Here is a 15,538-nt window from a genome sequence, read left to right on the forward strand (position 1 = left end):
CTTTAAAATTTTATCACGGATACGGATACCGGATACAAAATTTAAAAAGTATCCGGATACAGCTTTCGGATAAATAAAAAGTATCCGGATACTACCCAGCTCTGATAGATAGTGTGTGTAGTGAAAAGAATAGATAGAGATGACTAATGTTAAGGTTCTGCGTAGAACGGGCAAGGAATGCAAGATCATTATTACAATCAAACAGCGCAAAATAGAATACATTGGAACTGTTATAAGGAATGAACAGAGATATAGCTTGTTATAACTCATTCTTCACGGCAAGGTATTTGGAAAGAGAGGATCAGGGAGAAGAAGAATATCTTGGGCTTTAAAACTTGAAAAAGTGGTTCAGTATATCTACAACCGGACTGGCGAATAGCAGCAAGCAAAGTTAGGGTAGCCATGCTAATCGCCAACATTTTAAATGGATAGGCACCGTAGGAAGAAGAAAGTGTCGTTATAGGCAGTGGCGTAGCTAGCCCCACATGGACCCCATATCAAAGTGTGTCGCGGGGCCCTCTTTCACCACTGATTTGGCGTAGTGCTAAAAAAATGTTTAACAAAAGAAGCAAAAACGCTTGTATAAAATACACTGCCAGGCATAAGTTAGGGATATAGAAAATTATGCTCATTTTCAAAGTTGATTTTTTCGTGAACAGATTAACGGATACCTCTAATTTTTTTTATTATTTTTTTAAATACCTCTTGAACATTTCTATTTAGAAAAACGAAAACTGGTACTTATCTTCCAGAGACAAATCGATTTCATAAATTTCGAATTTCTAGTATTGGTCATATGTGTCCCCTTTGTGTAGGGCAACGGTTATTTTATCGAAATTGTGAGGTATTCTAGTACTAAAAGTTACTCTTATTTTAAGACGGTAGAATACACCGTTTTCTAAAAAAGTCGATTTGAAAATTTCATTTTTTGAATTTGAACAAAATTTGAAAAAATTTAAAAAAAAAAACGGTTTGCTTAGCCGACTTAAAGCAAGAATTACTTTTAGTACTAGAATACCCTATAATTTAATAATATAGTGTCAAAAATGCTTCAAAATTAAAGACACAAAAAGTAATGCGATAAAATAACCGTTGAACTACCCAAAACGTACGCATATGACCGGTACTAGAAAATCGCAATTGATGAAATTGATTCATCTCTGGAATAAACGTACCAGTTTTCGTTTTTTTTCCATAGTGTTTTTTTGAAAATTCTTCCCAAATTGAAAAAACACAAAATTTTCAAATCGAATTTTCTAGAAAACTGTGCATCCTATCGACTTAAAGCAAGAGTAACTTTTATTACTAGAATACCTCACAATTTAATAATCCAGTGTCAAAAAGGCTTAAAAGTTAAAGACAAAAAAGTTATACGATAAAATATCCGTTGCCCCACCCAAAACGGACGTCTATGACCAGTGCTAGAAATTCCCTATTTATGGAGTCGATTTATCTCTGAAAGATAAGAATATGCGTACCAGTTTTCGTTTCTCTAAATAGAAGTATTCGGCGTTCTGGAGATATTTAAAAAACTAATTACAAGACGCCTTCTTCCAAGAGCTCTAGCTGCTTTAGGAAGCATTTTCGGACTATTTGATTTGGGTTAAATCTTAATATTTTGAACCCAGGTATCTACAGTTAAAATATTTCCAATTATTAATGAAACACCCTGTATACTGCAAAATTTAAATAAATTGCAAATTGCATAATGCAACCTCAGAAATTAATAAGTTCTGCGTATAACACCCAAATATAGATAAAAATAATAAACTTAATAAACTCTAATAAAGCAAAGTCGAAAAATATATTTGAATTGTTGAGACTCATTGTTTGAAAACAGATTCAGTTTTTTCAATGTACATAAAGTTAGCGAATCACTTCTCGCAAATATTATGGCAAGCACAATGGGAATTTGCCGCTTTTTTGCCGTTAATTAGTTGTGAAAAAATTAATTTTGCCGCTCTTTTATTTTTCTTAATATTCGATGTTTCGCTAACTTCATATGAAATTAGCGAATCACAACAGCAAAAAATGTTTCAAATTCAAATCGAGTTGGTGCTAAATTTGCCGCTTTTTTGCCGATAATTAGTTGTGAAAAAATTAATTTTGCTGCTCTTTTATTTTTCGATGTTTCGCTAATTTCATAAAGGGTGGGGAATTAGTGTGAAGAAGTCCAATTACTCGTTTATTATATTGAAAATATTTTCAAATATACAGGGCTATCCGTATTGACAGGGTGACACAAACTTATGTTTTTTTAAATAGAACACCCTATATACTTTTACATTTTTGGATTCTCCTGTACGTCTACTTTCCTAAAATATAGGCTTTTGTAGTAATACGAGAAGTAGTTTAAAAGATAATAACTTTTTTTTAATTTCGTAGCAATATTTACACCCTGTAGAATTGTAGTAACTGTCGACGATGTCCAAAAGTTATTTTTCAGCAATCTTTTTCTGTTTTTCTTTTAATATTTAAGATAGTTCGTTGACTAAAATTATGTATTTTTTGTGGACTCTGTATTATTTATTTATTAATTAAAGGTGAATATGTTTTATGGAATTATTTGTCGACATAAAAAAATACTAAAATGTTAACATTTTAACAATTTGCATTAAATAATGCTATTAATTAAAATTAGTCACATTTTAATTTTTTTTACTTCAAATTCTTCATAATTTCAGAATTCAAATTCAAAATTTTGCCGGAAAAATCATTTTGTCGAAAATTCAAAGTATACCACTAAATTTAGTTTTTCATCCTCTTTTCAATGAAAAATCTATTTTAAAAAATTCAATGTACAGGGTGTTGCTTTTGGGTCGGAACGTTTTTCCAATATTTTTTAATCCGGCCCTGGATTATTTTATAATTGTAAATAAATTAAATGATTGGACACCTTAAAGAATATTCAGTGATAAATATAAAATAAAAATAAAGTATGGTTAGCAAGTTGTAAGTCGTATTTCAATTTTTTTTCTACTTCGAGCTTTCGCAATTCACATAATTTCAGAATTCAAATTCAAAATTTGACCAGAAAAGTCATTTTGCCAAAAATCCAAATTATACCGCTAAATTTAGTTTTTCATCCTCTTTTCAAATGCAAAATCTATTTTAAAAAAATTCAATGTACAGGGTGTTGTTTTTGCTTCGGAAAATTTTTGCAATATTTTTTAATCCGGACCTGGATTTTTTAGAATTTTAAATAAATTGGTTGACTGTACACCTTAAATAATATTTGCAGGCCAAATATAAAATAAATATACAGTGTGGTTAAAAAGTTATGAACCAAATAAGAAAATGGCAAAATAGATAAAACACCCAGTATCTTTGTTATTACTGAAGTAAGATCCATTAAGTATGGTATTTTTGAGACCACCCAAGTGTCCTCTTTCTATAGTTAACGTATGTTACTTTCCCAATGAAAACCCTGTATAAAGAAGAACAAATTTATGACAATTAGTAAAAAACAAATACTAAACGATCAACTTACAATCAACCAACAGAATATCGAAAGAGTTGAGAAATATACATATTTTTCCAAGAATTTAAATGCCCAACGGCTCACGGGATCACTCAACAGAAATTAAACAACAAATAATAAAAGCAGAAGCAGCATACGTTAGAATGACACCCATTTTGAACAGTCGAGACATACCTATATCATTAAAAACAAAATACCGTCTGTTGAAATGCTACATATTCACAGTTCTGATCTACGGAATGGAAGCGTGAACACTAACTGTTGCATCTATAAATGTTCTCGAAGCTTATATTAGCCGCTAATTAGCGGCAAATTCAGCACCAAGTCGATTTGAATTTTTGAGACATTATTCGCTGTTGTGATTCGCTATGTTCATATAAAGTTAGACACATCAAATATTTAAAAAATAAAAAAGCGGCAAAATTAACTTTTCCACAACTATTTAGCGGCAAAAAAGCGGCAAATTCAGCACCAACTTGATTTCAATTTGAAACATTATTCGCTGTTGTGATTCGCTAAGTCCATATGAAGTTAGCGAATAATATATGTTTTAGTTTATACCTATTTTACGCCACAACAATCCTGCACGTAAATATTTTGATATCTCTTCCAATTAATAAATTTATTAATTCAAAAATTAATAAAGTAACAAGGAGGATAATTCTATAAGGTATGAATATTGCTACGAAATTTAAAAAAACCGCACTTAATTATCTTTTAAACTACTTCATATATTACTACAAAAGCCTATATTTTAGAAAAGGACAATCCAAAATGTAAAAATATTCAGGGTGTTCTATTAAAAAAAGCATAAGTTTGTTGCATCCTGTCAATACGGATAGCCCTGTATATTTCAAAATACTTTTAAATTATGGTCCTGTCTGTGGACCAACTTTTACCTAATAACATTTTTCGTATCTCTTACGATAAATGAGTAATTGGACTTCTTCGCACTAATTCCCCACCCTTTATGAAATTAGCGAAACACCTAATATTAAAAAAAAAGGGCAAAATTAATTTTTTACAACTAACTAACGGCAAAAAGCGGCAAATTCAGCACCAACTCGATTTGAATTTGAAACATTTCTTGCTGTTGTGATTCGCTAACTTCATATGAAGTTAGCGAAACACCTAATATTAAAAAAAAAAAATAAGAAAGCGGCAAAATTATTCTTTCCATAACTAATGAGCGGCAAAAAAGCGGCAAATTCAGCACCAACTCAATTTGAATTTGAAACATTTTTTGCTGTTGTGATTCGCTAACTTCATATGAAGTTAGCGAAACATCGAATATTACGAAAACTAAAAGAGCGGCAAAATTAATTTTTTCACAACTAGTTAACGGCAAAAAATCGGCAAATTCAGCACCAAGTCGATTTGAATTTGAAACATTTTTTGCTGTTGTGATTCGCTAACTTCATATTAAGTTAGCGAAACATCGAATATGAAGAAAAATAAAAGAGTGGCAAATTTAATTTTTTCACAACTAATTAACGGCAAAAAAGCGGCAAATTCAGCACCAACACGATTTGAATTTGAAACATTTTTGCTGTTGTGATTCGATAACTTCATATGAAGTTAGCGAAACATCGAATATTAAAAAAAATAAAAGAGCAGCAAAAGTCTTCTTCAACTTCTTGCAACCATTTTGATCTTGGTCTTCCTCTTTTCTTTCTTCCTACTGGATTCCATTCTATCATATTATATGTCACTGCTTCATCTCCTGCCCGCCAGATGTGACCTAACTATCTAACTCTGCATTGCTTTATTTTGGTCACGATATCTTCTTTTAGTACTTTCTTAATCTCTGCATTTGTTCGGCTTCTATATTCATTTTGCTCTGTTCTGATTGGTCCCAGTATGGTTCTCATGATTTTCTCTCCACTATTCTTAAGTTTTCTTCATCTTTTTTAGTCATCTTCATTGTTTCCGCTGCGTATAATAATATTGGTCTAATTATGGTGTTATACATTCTTATCTTGGTTTTAGTAGACAATATTTTCTTTTAAGTGTGTTTTATTTGCAAAATAAGCTTTATTCGCTGCCAATATTTTTTCTTTTATTTCTGTATTCTTTCACCCGTTTTGCTTATTGTCACTCCTAGGTATTTGAAATGTTCTACATCTTCAAAGTCTGAATTTCCTATTTTGGTTTTTCCTTTTATTGCTGTTTTCCCTAGTCTTAATATTTTTGTCTTTTCTTCATTTAATCTGAGTGCCATTGTCTCCCCTTTCTTTTTATTTCTTTTAGCATTTCTTTCATTATGTTTCTATTCTTTGCAATAATAACAATGTCGTCTGCGTAGGCGATTATTTGTCCACCTCTTGTTCTTAGGTTTCCTTTGTTTATATTTCGTAGTACATATTATAAAGTTAGATTAAACAGTGGATAAGGCATATCCTTGTTTCACTTCTTTATTTATAATGAATTCATCTGTTTCGCCTTTTTGCGTTTTTATGCTAATTTTGGTAGTTCTCATTGTCATATTTATAAGTCAATATTTTACATGTTGTGCTTAGTAGTGTTATTCCTCTATAATTATCACAAATTTGTTGGTTCATAATACCAAAATACTATACTAAAATCTATTTAAAAAAGCTCAAAAAATACTCATTCCTAGTTTTGACCAACCTTGTACACTAAAACTAAACGTTTCTCTATATTAATAATGTTTAACAATAGTAGACTATATTAAAAATATTTTCAATATAAATAGAAATTTTTATGTCAAGTTACTACAATTCTACAGGGTGTGAATATTGCTACGAAATTAACAAAAAACGTAATTATCTTTTAAACTACTTCGTATATTACTACAAAAGCCTATATTTTAGGAAAATAGACGTACAGGAGAATCCCAAAATGTAAAAATACATATGGTGTTCTATTTAAAAAAACAAAAATTTGTGTCACCCTGTCAATACGGATAGCCCTGTATATTTGAAAATATTTTCAGATTACGGTCCTGTCTAGGCACCAACTTTTAACTAAATAACTTTTTTTCGTATCTCCTACGATAAACGAGTAATTGGACATCTTCACACTAATTCCCCACCCTTTATGAAATTAGCGAAACATCGAATATTAAGAAAAATAAAGGAGCGGCAAAATTAATTTTTTCACAACTAATTAACGGCAAAAAAGCGGCAAATTCAGCACCAACTCGATTTGAATTTGAAACATTTTTTGCTGTTGTGATTCGCTAACTTCATATGAAGTTAGCGAAACATCGAATATTAAGAAAAATTAAGGAGCGGCAGAATAAATTTTTTCCCAACTAATTAACGACAAAAAAGCGGCAAATTCAGCACCAACTCGATTTGAATTTGAAACATTTTTTGCTGTTGTGATTCGCTAATTTCATATGAAGTTAGCGAAACATCGAATATTAAGAAAAATAAAAGAGCGGCAAAATTAAATTTTTCACAACTAATTAACGGCAAAAAGCGGCAAATTCAGCACCAATTCGATTTGAATTTGAAACATTTTTGCTGTTGTGATTCGCTAACTTCATATAAAGTTAGCAAAACATCGAATATTAAGAAAAATAAAACAGCGGCAAAATTAATTTTTTCCCAACTAATTAACGGCAAAAAGCGGCAAATTTAGCACCAACTCGATTTGAATTTAACACATTTTTTGCTGTTGTGATTCGCTAACTTCATATGAAGTTAGCGAAACATCGAATATTAAGAAAAATAAAAGAGCGGCAAAATTAATTTTTTCACAACTAATTAACGGCAAAAAGCGGCAAATTCAGCACCAACTCGATTTGAATTAGAAACATTTTTTGCTGTTGTGATTCGCTAACTTCATATAAAGTTAACGAAACATCGAATATTAAGAAAAATAAAACAGCGGCAAAATTAATTTTTTCCCAACTAATTAACGGCAAAAAGCGGCAAATTCAGCACCAACTCGATTTGAATTTAAAACATTTTTTGATGTTGTGATTCGCTAACGTAATATGAAGTTAGCGAAACATCGAATATTCAGAAAAATAAAAGGACGGCAAAATTAATTTTTTCACAACTAATTAACGGCAAAAAAGCGGCAAACTCAGCACCAACTCGATTTGAATTTGAAACATTTTTTGCTGTTGTGATTCGCTATCATCATATGAAGTTAGCGAAACATCGAATATTAAGAAAAATAAAAGAGCGGCAAAATTAATTTTTTCACAACTAATTAACGGCAAAAAGGCGGCAAATTCAGCACCAACTCGATTTGAATTTGAAACATTTTTTGCTGTTGTGATTCGCTAACTTCATATGAAGTTAGCGAAACATCGAATATTAAGAAAAAAAAAGAGCGGCAAAATTAATTTTTTCACAACTAATTACCGGCAAAAAAGCGGCAAATTCCCATTATGCTTGCCATAATATTTGCTAGAAGTGATTCGCTAACTTTATGTACATGTTTTTTCAAGCTTAGGATGAATCGACATTCAAAATAAGCTCTGTTCTTTAACGGCGAGCGACCGGCAACAAGATATACCTAAACACAATAATTTATAGATAAAGAACAGATTACACGAAAATATACGCAAACAATACAGTGTTCCAAATATTTAAAGGTAACAGATTACAAATTACAAATTTTTCAATTTGCAATTACAAATTTTTAATTTGTAATTACAAATTTGTAATTTGTAATTAGAAATTACAAATTAACAGGTTACAAATATTGCAATTTGGCATTATACATTACACAATGTCTCACACAGAGCCAACGGTGAATAGACAATAAAATGTAGATTTGAAAACAAAAAAGCTCCGTTATGGAACGGCAGCGACAGAAAATAGATAGGTAGGTACCTGCACATAAATACAGTTTATATAGACAAAAAATCCATTACACGGAAGTGTCGATATCCAAACAATATACACTGTTTCAAAGCGTTTTAATAGTGATATAATTGTAGAATATTTCGTTCAATTTTTTTTAAATGTAATTTTGTTTCGACATGCCGCGTTGGGCTCCTGAATATTGGGGACCCCGTATAATTGATACGGCTGATACGGCGGCAGCTGCGCCTCTGGTTATAGGCATCAGTACCAATCGGGTTGGAGCGGTCAGACAATAAGAATCTGCGCTAGTTCTTCTTAGCTGACGGCTAATATAAGTGCAAATTGTGAGGATAATAATTACTCAGTGATATACATTTTCATAAAGTACATGAAAATAATACTTACTATATAATTTTTTGACGCTGTTTTGTGCTTAAACACATAAAAATAAGACTGCATGTTGAGCAACGAGTGGTATTTGGCCGTTTGTATCATTGGAGCTACCGATCGAGCATCTGATAAAATATCTAGTAATATATCTCTGGTTTTTATTGCCTGATTGGGTTCATACATTTGATAACTGTACATTTGGCCACTGTTTACGTTCGTTAGGATGTCGTTAGCTCCATATTCATCTAAAGTCCGCTGTAGGCACACTTCCGGTTTCATCTCACAACGAGATCGAAAGTACGTCCGAAGTTCTTGATCCCTCTCTTTTAAAAGAAGGCCATGAGAAAGACCAATTGGATCCAGGAGGTTAATACTTTCAATTTCGTTTACGCCATATATTACTTCAAATCTACAATAAAAAACATAGGTCAGTAAGGTATGATAAAACTGCATATATCCATTTTTATATAGAAACTTTCGTTAACTAACTTTGGTTGGCTTTCACCTTCTCTTTGTGAAAGACAGAGAAATCGACTCAACCCATATGCTCGTGGAATAGTCATATGATGCTTTGAGATGATGCTTTGAGGTATCCTTCTAAATTTCACCCATCGCCAGGATTTAATATACAACACGTCAATGTGAGAATTTTAGTCGATATTTTAAGGGTTTTAACCCATGTATTTTTGGTGGCTTAGCATGTAGAGCTTGCTTAGAACACTCGGTAATGGCGCTGAGCCGGAGTTGAACTTCGATTGTACAACCGGGCCTAAATGTTGTGCGTTGTTCTATAAACAGTCTGAATACGAATAGGTTAAAGCCCACTATATAAGCGGCGTCTTTCGGTGATTTTCAACAACATTAAAAAGTGGAGACAGGGAGACTTCTGTCGTTAAAATAAATAATATTTGTACATTTTTACTTTGTATTGTATTTGTCAACAAGATTTATATAATGTAAGTTTGTTGTACTTCAGTGTGGTTTATGACATCTTACGGGGAATATTTTCGTTTATATTATGTTACTGAAATCAAAACTCTAAAGTATACTTGACATCAAACTTCATTCACCTATAATGGGAGAAAACTCCAGTTTTGCAACCACTTTACGTTCGCAGGTAATGCTTGATTTTGCCATTGACAAGGTTCGAAGTTCAATATGTTGCCGAGAAAACGTCTAAAATATTTTATCTTGTATTGATTTACCTCAAGTTATATAATAGTTATTAAACAGTCATTATTGTTTGGAAATTTACGTAGAAAATGTGGCTATATTAGCATCTATAGATATAAGAAACCAGATCATTCATTAGACATAGAAGTCTGCCGTTAACCTTGGTTTCGATAAAGTTACTAAAACTTTGGACATTTTGAAAAACAATTATGAAATAAAATGAAAATTAGTAAAATGTATAACAGTTTATAAACACTATAAAAATTTTATACTAACACTCTTCATATTATAATACCGTATTTTACCAAATTCACCACAGACTCTATGCTAAAATCACATAGATGCACTAGTTGAATGTTACAAGGAGCTCTCCCGTATCATCATTTACAATGTATAAACTTTGTAAATCATGATTTGGGAGTGCTCCCCGTAACATTCAACGGGTCTTGGTTTGTTTATTTCTAGTGCATCTTTATTATGATGGTAGTATAGAATTTCGTAAATTGTTCATTTCTAGTTCTGCAATATGGAATATAAGTCAATAAAACTAATCTAAAACTCCTAAGCTAAGATCACCATCTTACTTAAAGGTATAGAATATAATTTACAAGTAACACTGGTAACTGCAAACAATAAATCATTATTACTCACGGTAAAATATTACAAACCTTAGAATTTTAAAAAACCGCTTGGATTGACATCAAATTTGCTAACATGCAAAGAAAAAGGTGATATTGTGCCGACGTGCGCTTTTGCTTTGGGGGTGACTTTCACCTCTTCACGGGGGTGAGAAAATCTACGCCCAAAAATTAGTCCACAATTGGATAAACTGACTAAGTAGAGTTTTTTCACCAAGTCAATACTTTTCGATTTATTTGGGAGTGAATATATTCATTTTTCAACAAAAAAAAAACACCATTTTAAACAGGTTTTCGTAAATAACTCAAAAAATAAGTATTTTGTCTAAAAAATTCTTAGCAGAAATATAGCTTATATAAAAAATATGTAGCCTATGCTATGCCTATATAAAAAATTGAAAAAAAAATTCATTCTTATTCGTCAAATTCCAAATCGAATATTTCAACGTAATATAACCAGAAAATGAAGCACTTTTCGGGGAAAACTCATTACAACTTTTTTAAATTGTTTAAAAAAGCTTTATTTCTGTTTTTAAAGGTATCTAACATCAAAAGTTAAAAACTTACGCTCAAAATAATGATGGCACCTTTTATTTTTCGGTAAAATATCGTGAAAATCACCCCCTAATTAGCGTTCAAATTTAAATTAATCGTTACCGCTTCACAAGTTATTTTACTTATATACATATAATGCTCACTTTGTTACTTAACTTATATGTACTTTATATAAAATGTCTTAAACGAGCCACGAATCACGAGTGTATGCAAATTATGAACAGCCATATCATAATCAATTTTTGTCTTACAAGAAAATAAAAAAAAAAAAAAAATACAAATATTCAGAAAAGCAAAACCTACGTTTATTACTGTTCGAAATTTTTGATATCACTAATTATTTTTAAGTTATTTCCGAAAAAAGAAATTTTTTTAAAATTAAAAACGGAATTTTTTACTTCAAACCCAAATTTTTGTAAAAATGAGAACTTTGAACCGAGGAAATTTACACATCAATAAAATACATAACAACTTACGAAACGGTAATGATTAATTTCATTTGGGATGCTAATAAAGGGTTTTTCTTACGGTTTAGGTAATGGTTTTTACGATTTTTTTTACAAAAAAAGGGACACACTTTATTTTGAGCGCAACTTACTTACTTTTGATGCTAGAAACTTTCTTAAAAAGCACAAATAAAGCTTCTTTCAAGTACTTTAAAAACGTTGTGATTAGTTTTCCCCGAAAAGTGCTTAATTTTTTGGTTATTTCACGTTGAAATATTCGATTGGAAAGACGAATAAGAACCTACTTATTATTAACTACAACTCTGCTTATACTGGGTTTACAGATTTCATAACATACACCGTTTTTTACTTTTTTATAAGCTATATTTTTACCAAGAAAATATTTTTCGAGAAAATACTTACATTTTAAATTATTTGCGAAAAACCGTCTATAATAAGTTTAAATAGGGCATGCACTACATGTAAACAAAGATTTTACTTGTTAAAGGGGTTCAAAAGTATCTATTGGTTCCATAGTAACAGTATATTATTAATATCACTTTATCACATTTTCTCTTTTCTCGATAATTAGATTTTATTGTACAGTATATAAATTATTGTAATCACTGAATACATATGTAGATAGTGAAAAATAATCTTATTATTTAAATAAATGAATAGATTTCGCTATTATATAGGTAAGTAACTGTTATCCAAAAATATTCAAAACCTTAACCAAATAGCCACCTCGTTCGTTGCTGGTGACGACATCGCTGTTAACTAATGTTTACATCCAGTGCATACGGTATGCGATTAAACTGTAAAAACCTGTTTTTTTTAGAAAAATAAACGGTTTCACTCACCAATGACTCGAAAACTATGGACTTAGTGAAAAACCAAATCGAACAAAACTCGCTAGAATTAGTAATTTATCCAATTTCGGACTTATTTTGAACGTATAATTTTTTCACCCCCGAGCATGGGTGAGACTCACCCCCAGTGCAAAGGCACACATCGGCACAATATAATTTTTTTCTTTGACATGTTAACTATGTGCGCCCATGTCAATCTAAGCTGTTCTCGGACAAACTTTGATATATGGGAACACTGGAACAGGGGAAGTTTTAAATTGTGGAACAGGTTAAAAATTTGGAACGGTCAGACCACGAAAACGTCACACGTATTTTGTCCGACAGAACTTCCAATTGATTTGTTACCCTTTCATTAAACTCTCATGCAAAAATCAGACTGCTATACTATTTATCACCTGTCATAATTCCTGTCATTTGGCATATTCTACGTATTTCACTCATTATAATTCCCATTTATTTGGTGATAAATAGCAGCCTGATTTTTGCATGAGAGTTTAATGAAAGGGTATAGTGGAGTCACTGAAGGTCTTCACCTCCGATTTCGTTGAACCTTCATCGCTTTTCATGAAAATGGGTGAGTAGTTAGAGAATACCTCAAGCAACAAAGGTCACATGATGCAAACTTGCGCTTTTACCTTAGAGCTGGATGCCACCCCTTCTCGGGGGTGAAAATTATTTTATCAAAAATAATACCATAAATCGATAAAAGGACAAATAAGAAAAATTTGTTATATAAAGTTATTAATATAAATCAATGCTTTTTGAGTTATTGAGGATCAAAGACTTTATTTTTTCGTAAAAAAATGCAAGCTTTAAAGCTGTTCTTCACGTATATCTCAAAAACTATAAGCTTCTGCAAAAGAGTTATAATTAACAAAATTGAAGATAATAAAAAATTGAGTACACTCCTCACCTAAGGAACTAAACTAATGTTAAGTCAAAGTAAGTTATGGGTAATTGAATGTAAATTTTTTTCGACGAGTACTCAAATCTAAGTATTCAAGCTTAAATAAAGGGAAAACGATGTATTTTACAAATATATCTGTTAAGCATTTGTCAAAGCACTTCGGGTTACCTATCAATTGAGCCTTAGAAGAAGTTCATAGCATGAAAATTAAGCAAGTTATGATGAAAATAAGACAACCCTTTCGAATTTTTTAGAAAAAAGTGAAAAATAAAACATACCCCATTTCCATAAAAATTAAAATTTATAGGAATCCTTACAATAATTTCTTTATGTTAGCATAAGTAATGATTTCAACAATTTTGACCGGTTTAGAATAAAATTTTTTGAAAAAAAGGTATGATTTAAACAAATCAGAATTTTTAAAATGATCGTAATTTTCATTTTCTTCTGATATTAACTCCAAAAATATTCAATATATGTAAAAAATGATATAAAACCAAATTTTAGTTTTTTTAATATCAAATATTTCACCTTTTTTATTATTTCTGTAGGGTAAAAAATAACCGAGATAGAAATGTTGAAAGGGTAAATTTTGCTGCGAGAACCATGTAACCGGGGCCATTTAACGTTTTATTTTTAAAAAAGTTAAGTGGCTTAAAAGATTAAATTCAACGTCGTTTAATTGCCCTTGGAATTAACTTTCAAATGGTTTTTAGTTGAATCTTATATCCTAGCAATTAACGGACTTATTAAAAAAAAACAAGAACATTTTTTGGAAAAAACTTTAAAAGATACATTTTGAAAAATTTTTGGAGCATAAATTTTAATGCTATCAACTTGTTCATGTTCAAGGGCTTATTTGATAGATATTTCTAAGTACTTTGACAAATGTTTAATAAGTTTATATTATAAAATGCATCATTTCCCCGTTATTTAAGCTTAAATACCTACTTAGATTTGGATACTCGCCGAAAAAAATATACATTCAATTACCTATAACTCATTTTCAGTTAACATTAAAAGGTATTTTTAGTAAGTGGTTTATTTCTTTTATTAGATTCAATTTTGGTAATAATAACTTTTTTGTAAAAACTTATAGTTTTTGAGTTATTTATGAAATATCGGTTAAAAACATGCATTTTTCTCACGAAAACTTAAAATTTTGATCTTTAATAACTCAAAAAGTTTTGATTTATTTTAATAACTTTATAAACAAATTTTACTTAGAATTTGTCCCTCTATCGAATTATGTAATTATTTTTAATAAAATAATTTTCACCCTTGAGAAGAGGTGGCACCCACCCCCAGGGTAAAAGCGCAAGTTGGCACCATGTCACCTTTGTTCCTTGATATATCCTCAAACCACTCACCAATTTTCCAGCAAATCGATGAAATCATTTGTGTTCAACGAAATAGGAGGTAATAGCTCATATCCACCTTCAGTGACTGCACTAGTAACAAATCAATTGGAAATTCTGTCGGACAAAATACATGTGACGTTTTCGTGGTCTTACCGTTCCAAATTTTTAACCTGTTCCACAATTAATACTTCCCTGTTCCAGTGTTCCTATATATCAAAATTTGTCCGACTAGACACCCTTAAGCTATTAGCAAATTTTCAGCTTGCTATTAATCAACTTTTTTTTCATACGCGGGATCCAGACCTATATATCTATAAAAGTCAATTTATTGTTCTATTTTTAATGTTTAAATCAGGACAAAAAGCGAGGTAAAATCTAAACTATTGCAAATCATTTGAAATATAGGTATTATTAATGCGTGGTTCGAATTTTTCGGAAATACATATAATGCAGTCAATCAGATAGTCTCTATGATATCCTTATGATGAGAAATTCAAAACGATTAGAACAATAAATAATCAAATCCGTTTGTTGGCACATATCTGTTTTTAAATAACATTTTTAATTTTCTGTAACTTCCATATTATCCAGATTTTTATTGGCAGCTGTGATAAAAGAAGTAGTATGCAGATTTTATGAGTAGACAACATATAAGTGCTTTTACTCACCCTATCTTTACTTCCCTAAATGGAAAGGATTATTATCAAACTAATATTATACTTAAGCTAGGTTTCCCATCAATTGTCTAGACAAGGCGAAAACGGCGGGTTCGTTGGGAAAAATAAGATTGCAAGAATCACTATTTTTCTCCCGGACAATTTTTATAGGTTCTTTGGACCATTCTGGATAAAAAAGGTCTCTTATAATTTTTCTCTAAAGTTGATCGTTTTCGAGTTAAGCAATTTAAAATTGAAAAAAACGAAAA

General features: G+C 30.7%; 1 protein-coding gene across 7 annotated transcripts in view; it reads right to left on the minus strand.

The window, feature by feature from the left end:
• LOC114332101 (neuroligin-4, Y-linked) overlaps positions 1 to 15,538 on the minus strand; it is a 238,137-nt gene that overhangs the window by 51,099 nt on the left and 171,500 nt on the right. For all 7 annotated transcript variants that reach the window (XM_028281820.2, XM_028281823.2, XM_028281822.2 and 4 more), the window contains exon 6: positions 8,677 to 9,070. In XM_028281820.2, coding sequence (XP_028137621.2) covers positions 8,677 to 9,070 — 394 coding nt within the window. The remainder of the gene's footprint in view (positions 1 to 8,676; positions 9,071 to 15,538) is intronic.

This window comes from Diabrotica virgifera, chromosome 2, assembly GCF_917563875.1.
Source record: "Diabrotica virgifera virgifera chromosome 2, PGI_DIABVI_V3a".
NCBI classification, from domain to species: domain Eukaryota; kingdom Metazoa; phylum Arthropoda; class Insecta; order Coleoptera; family Chrysomelidae; genus Diabrotica; species Diabrotica virgifera.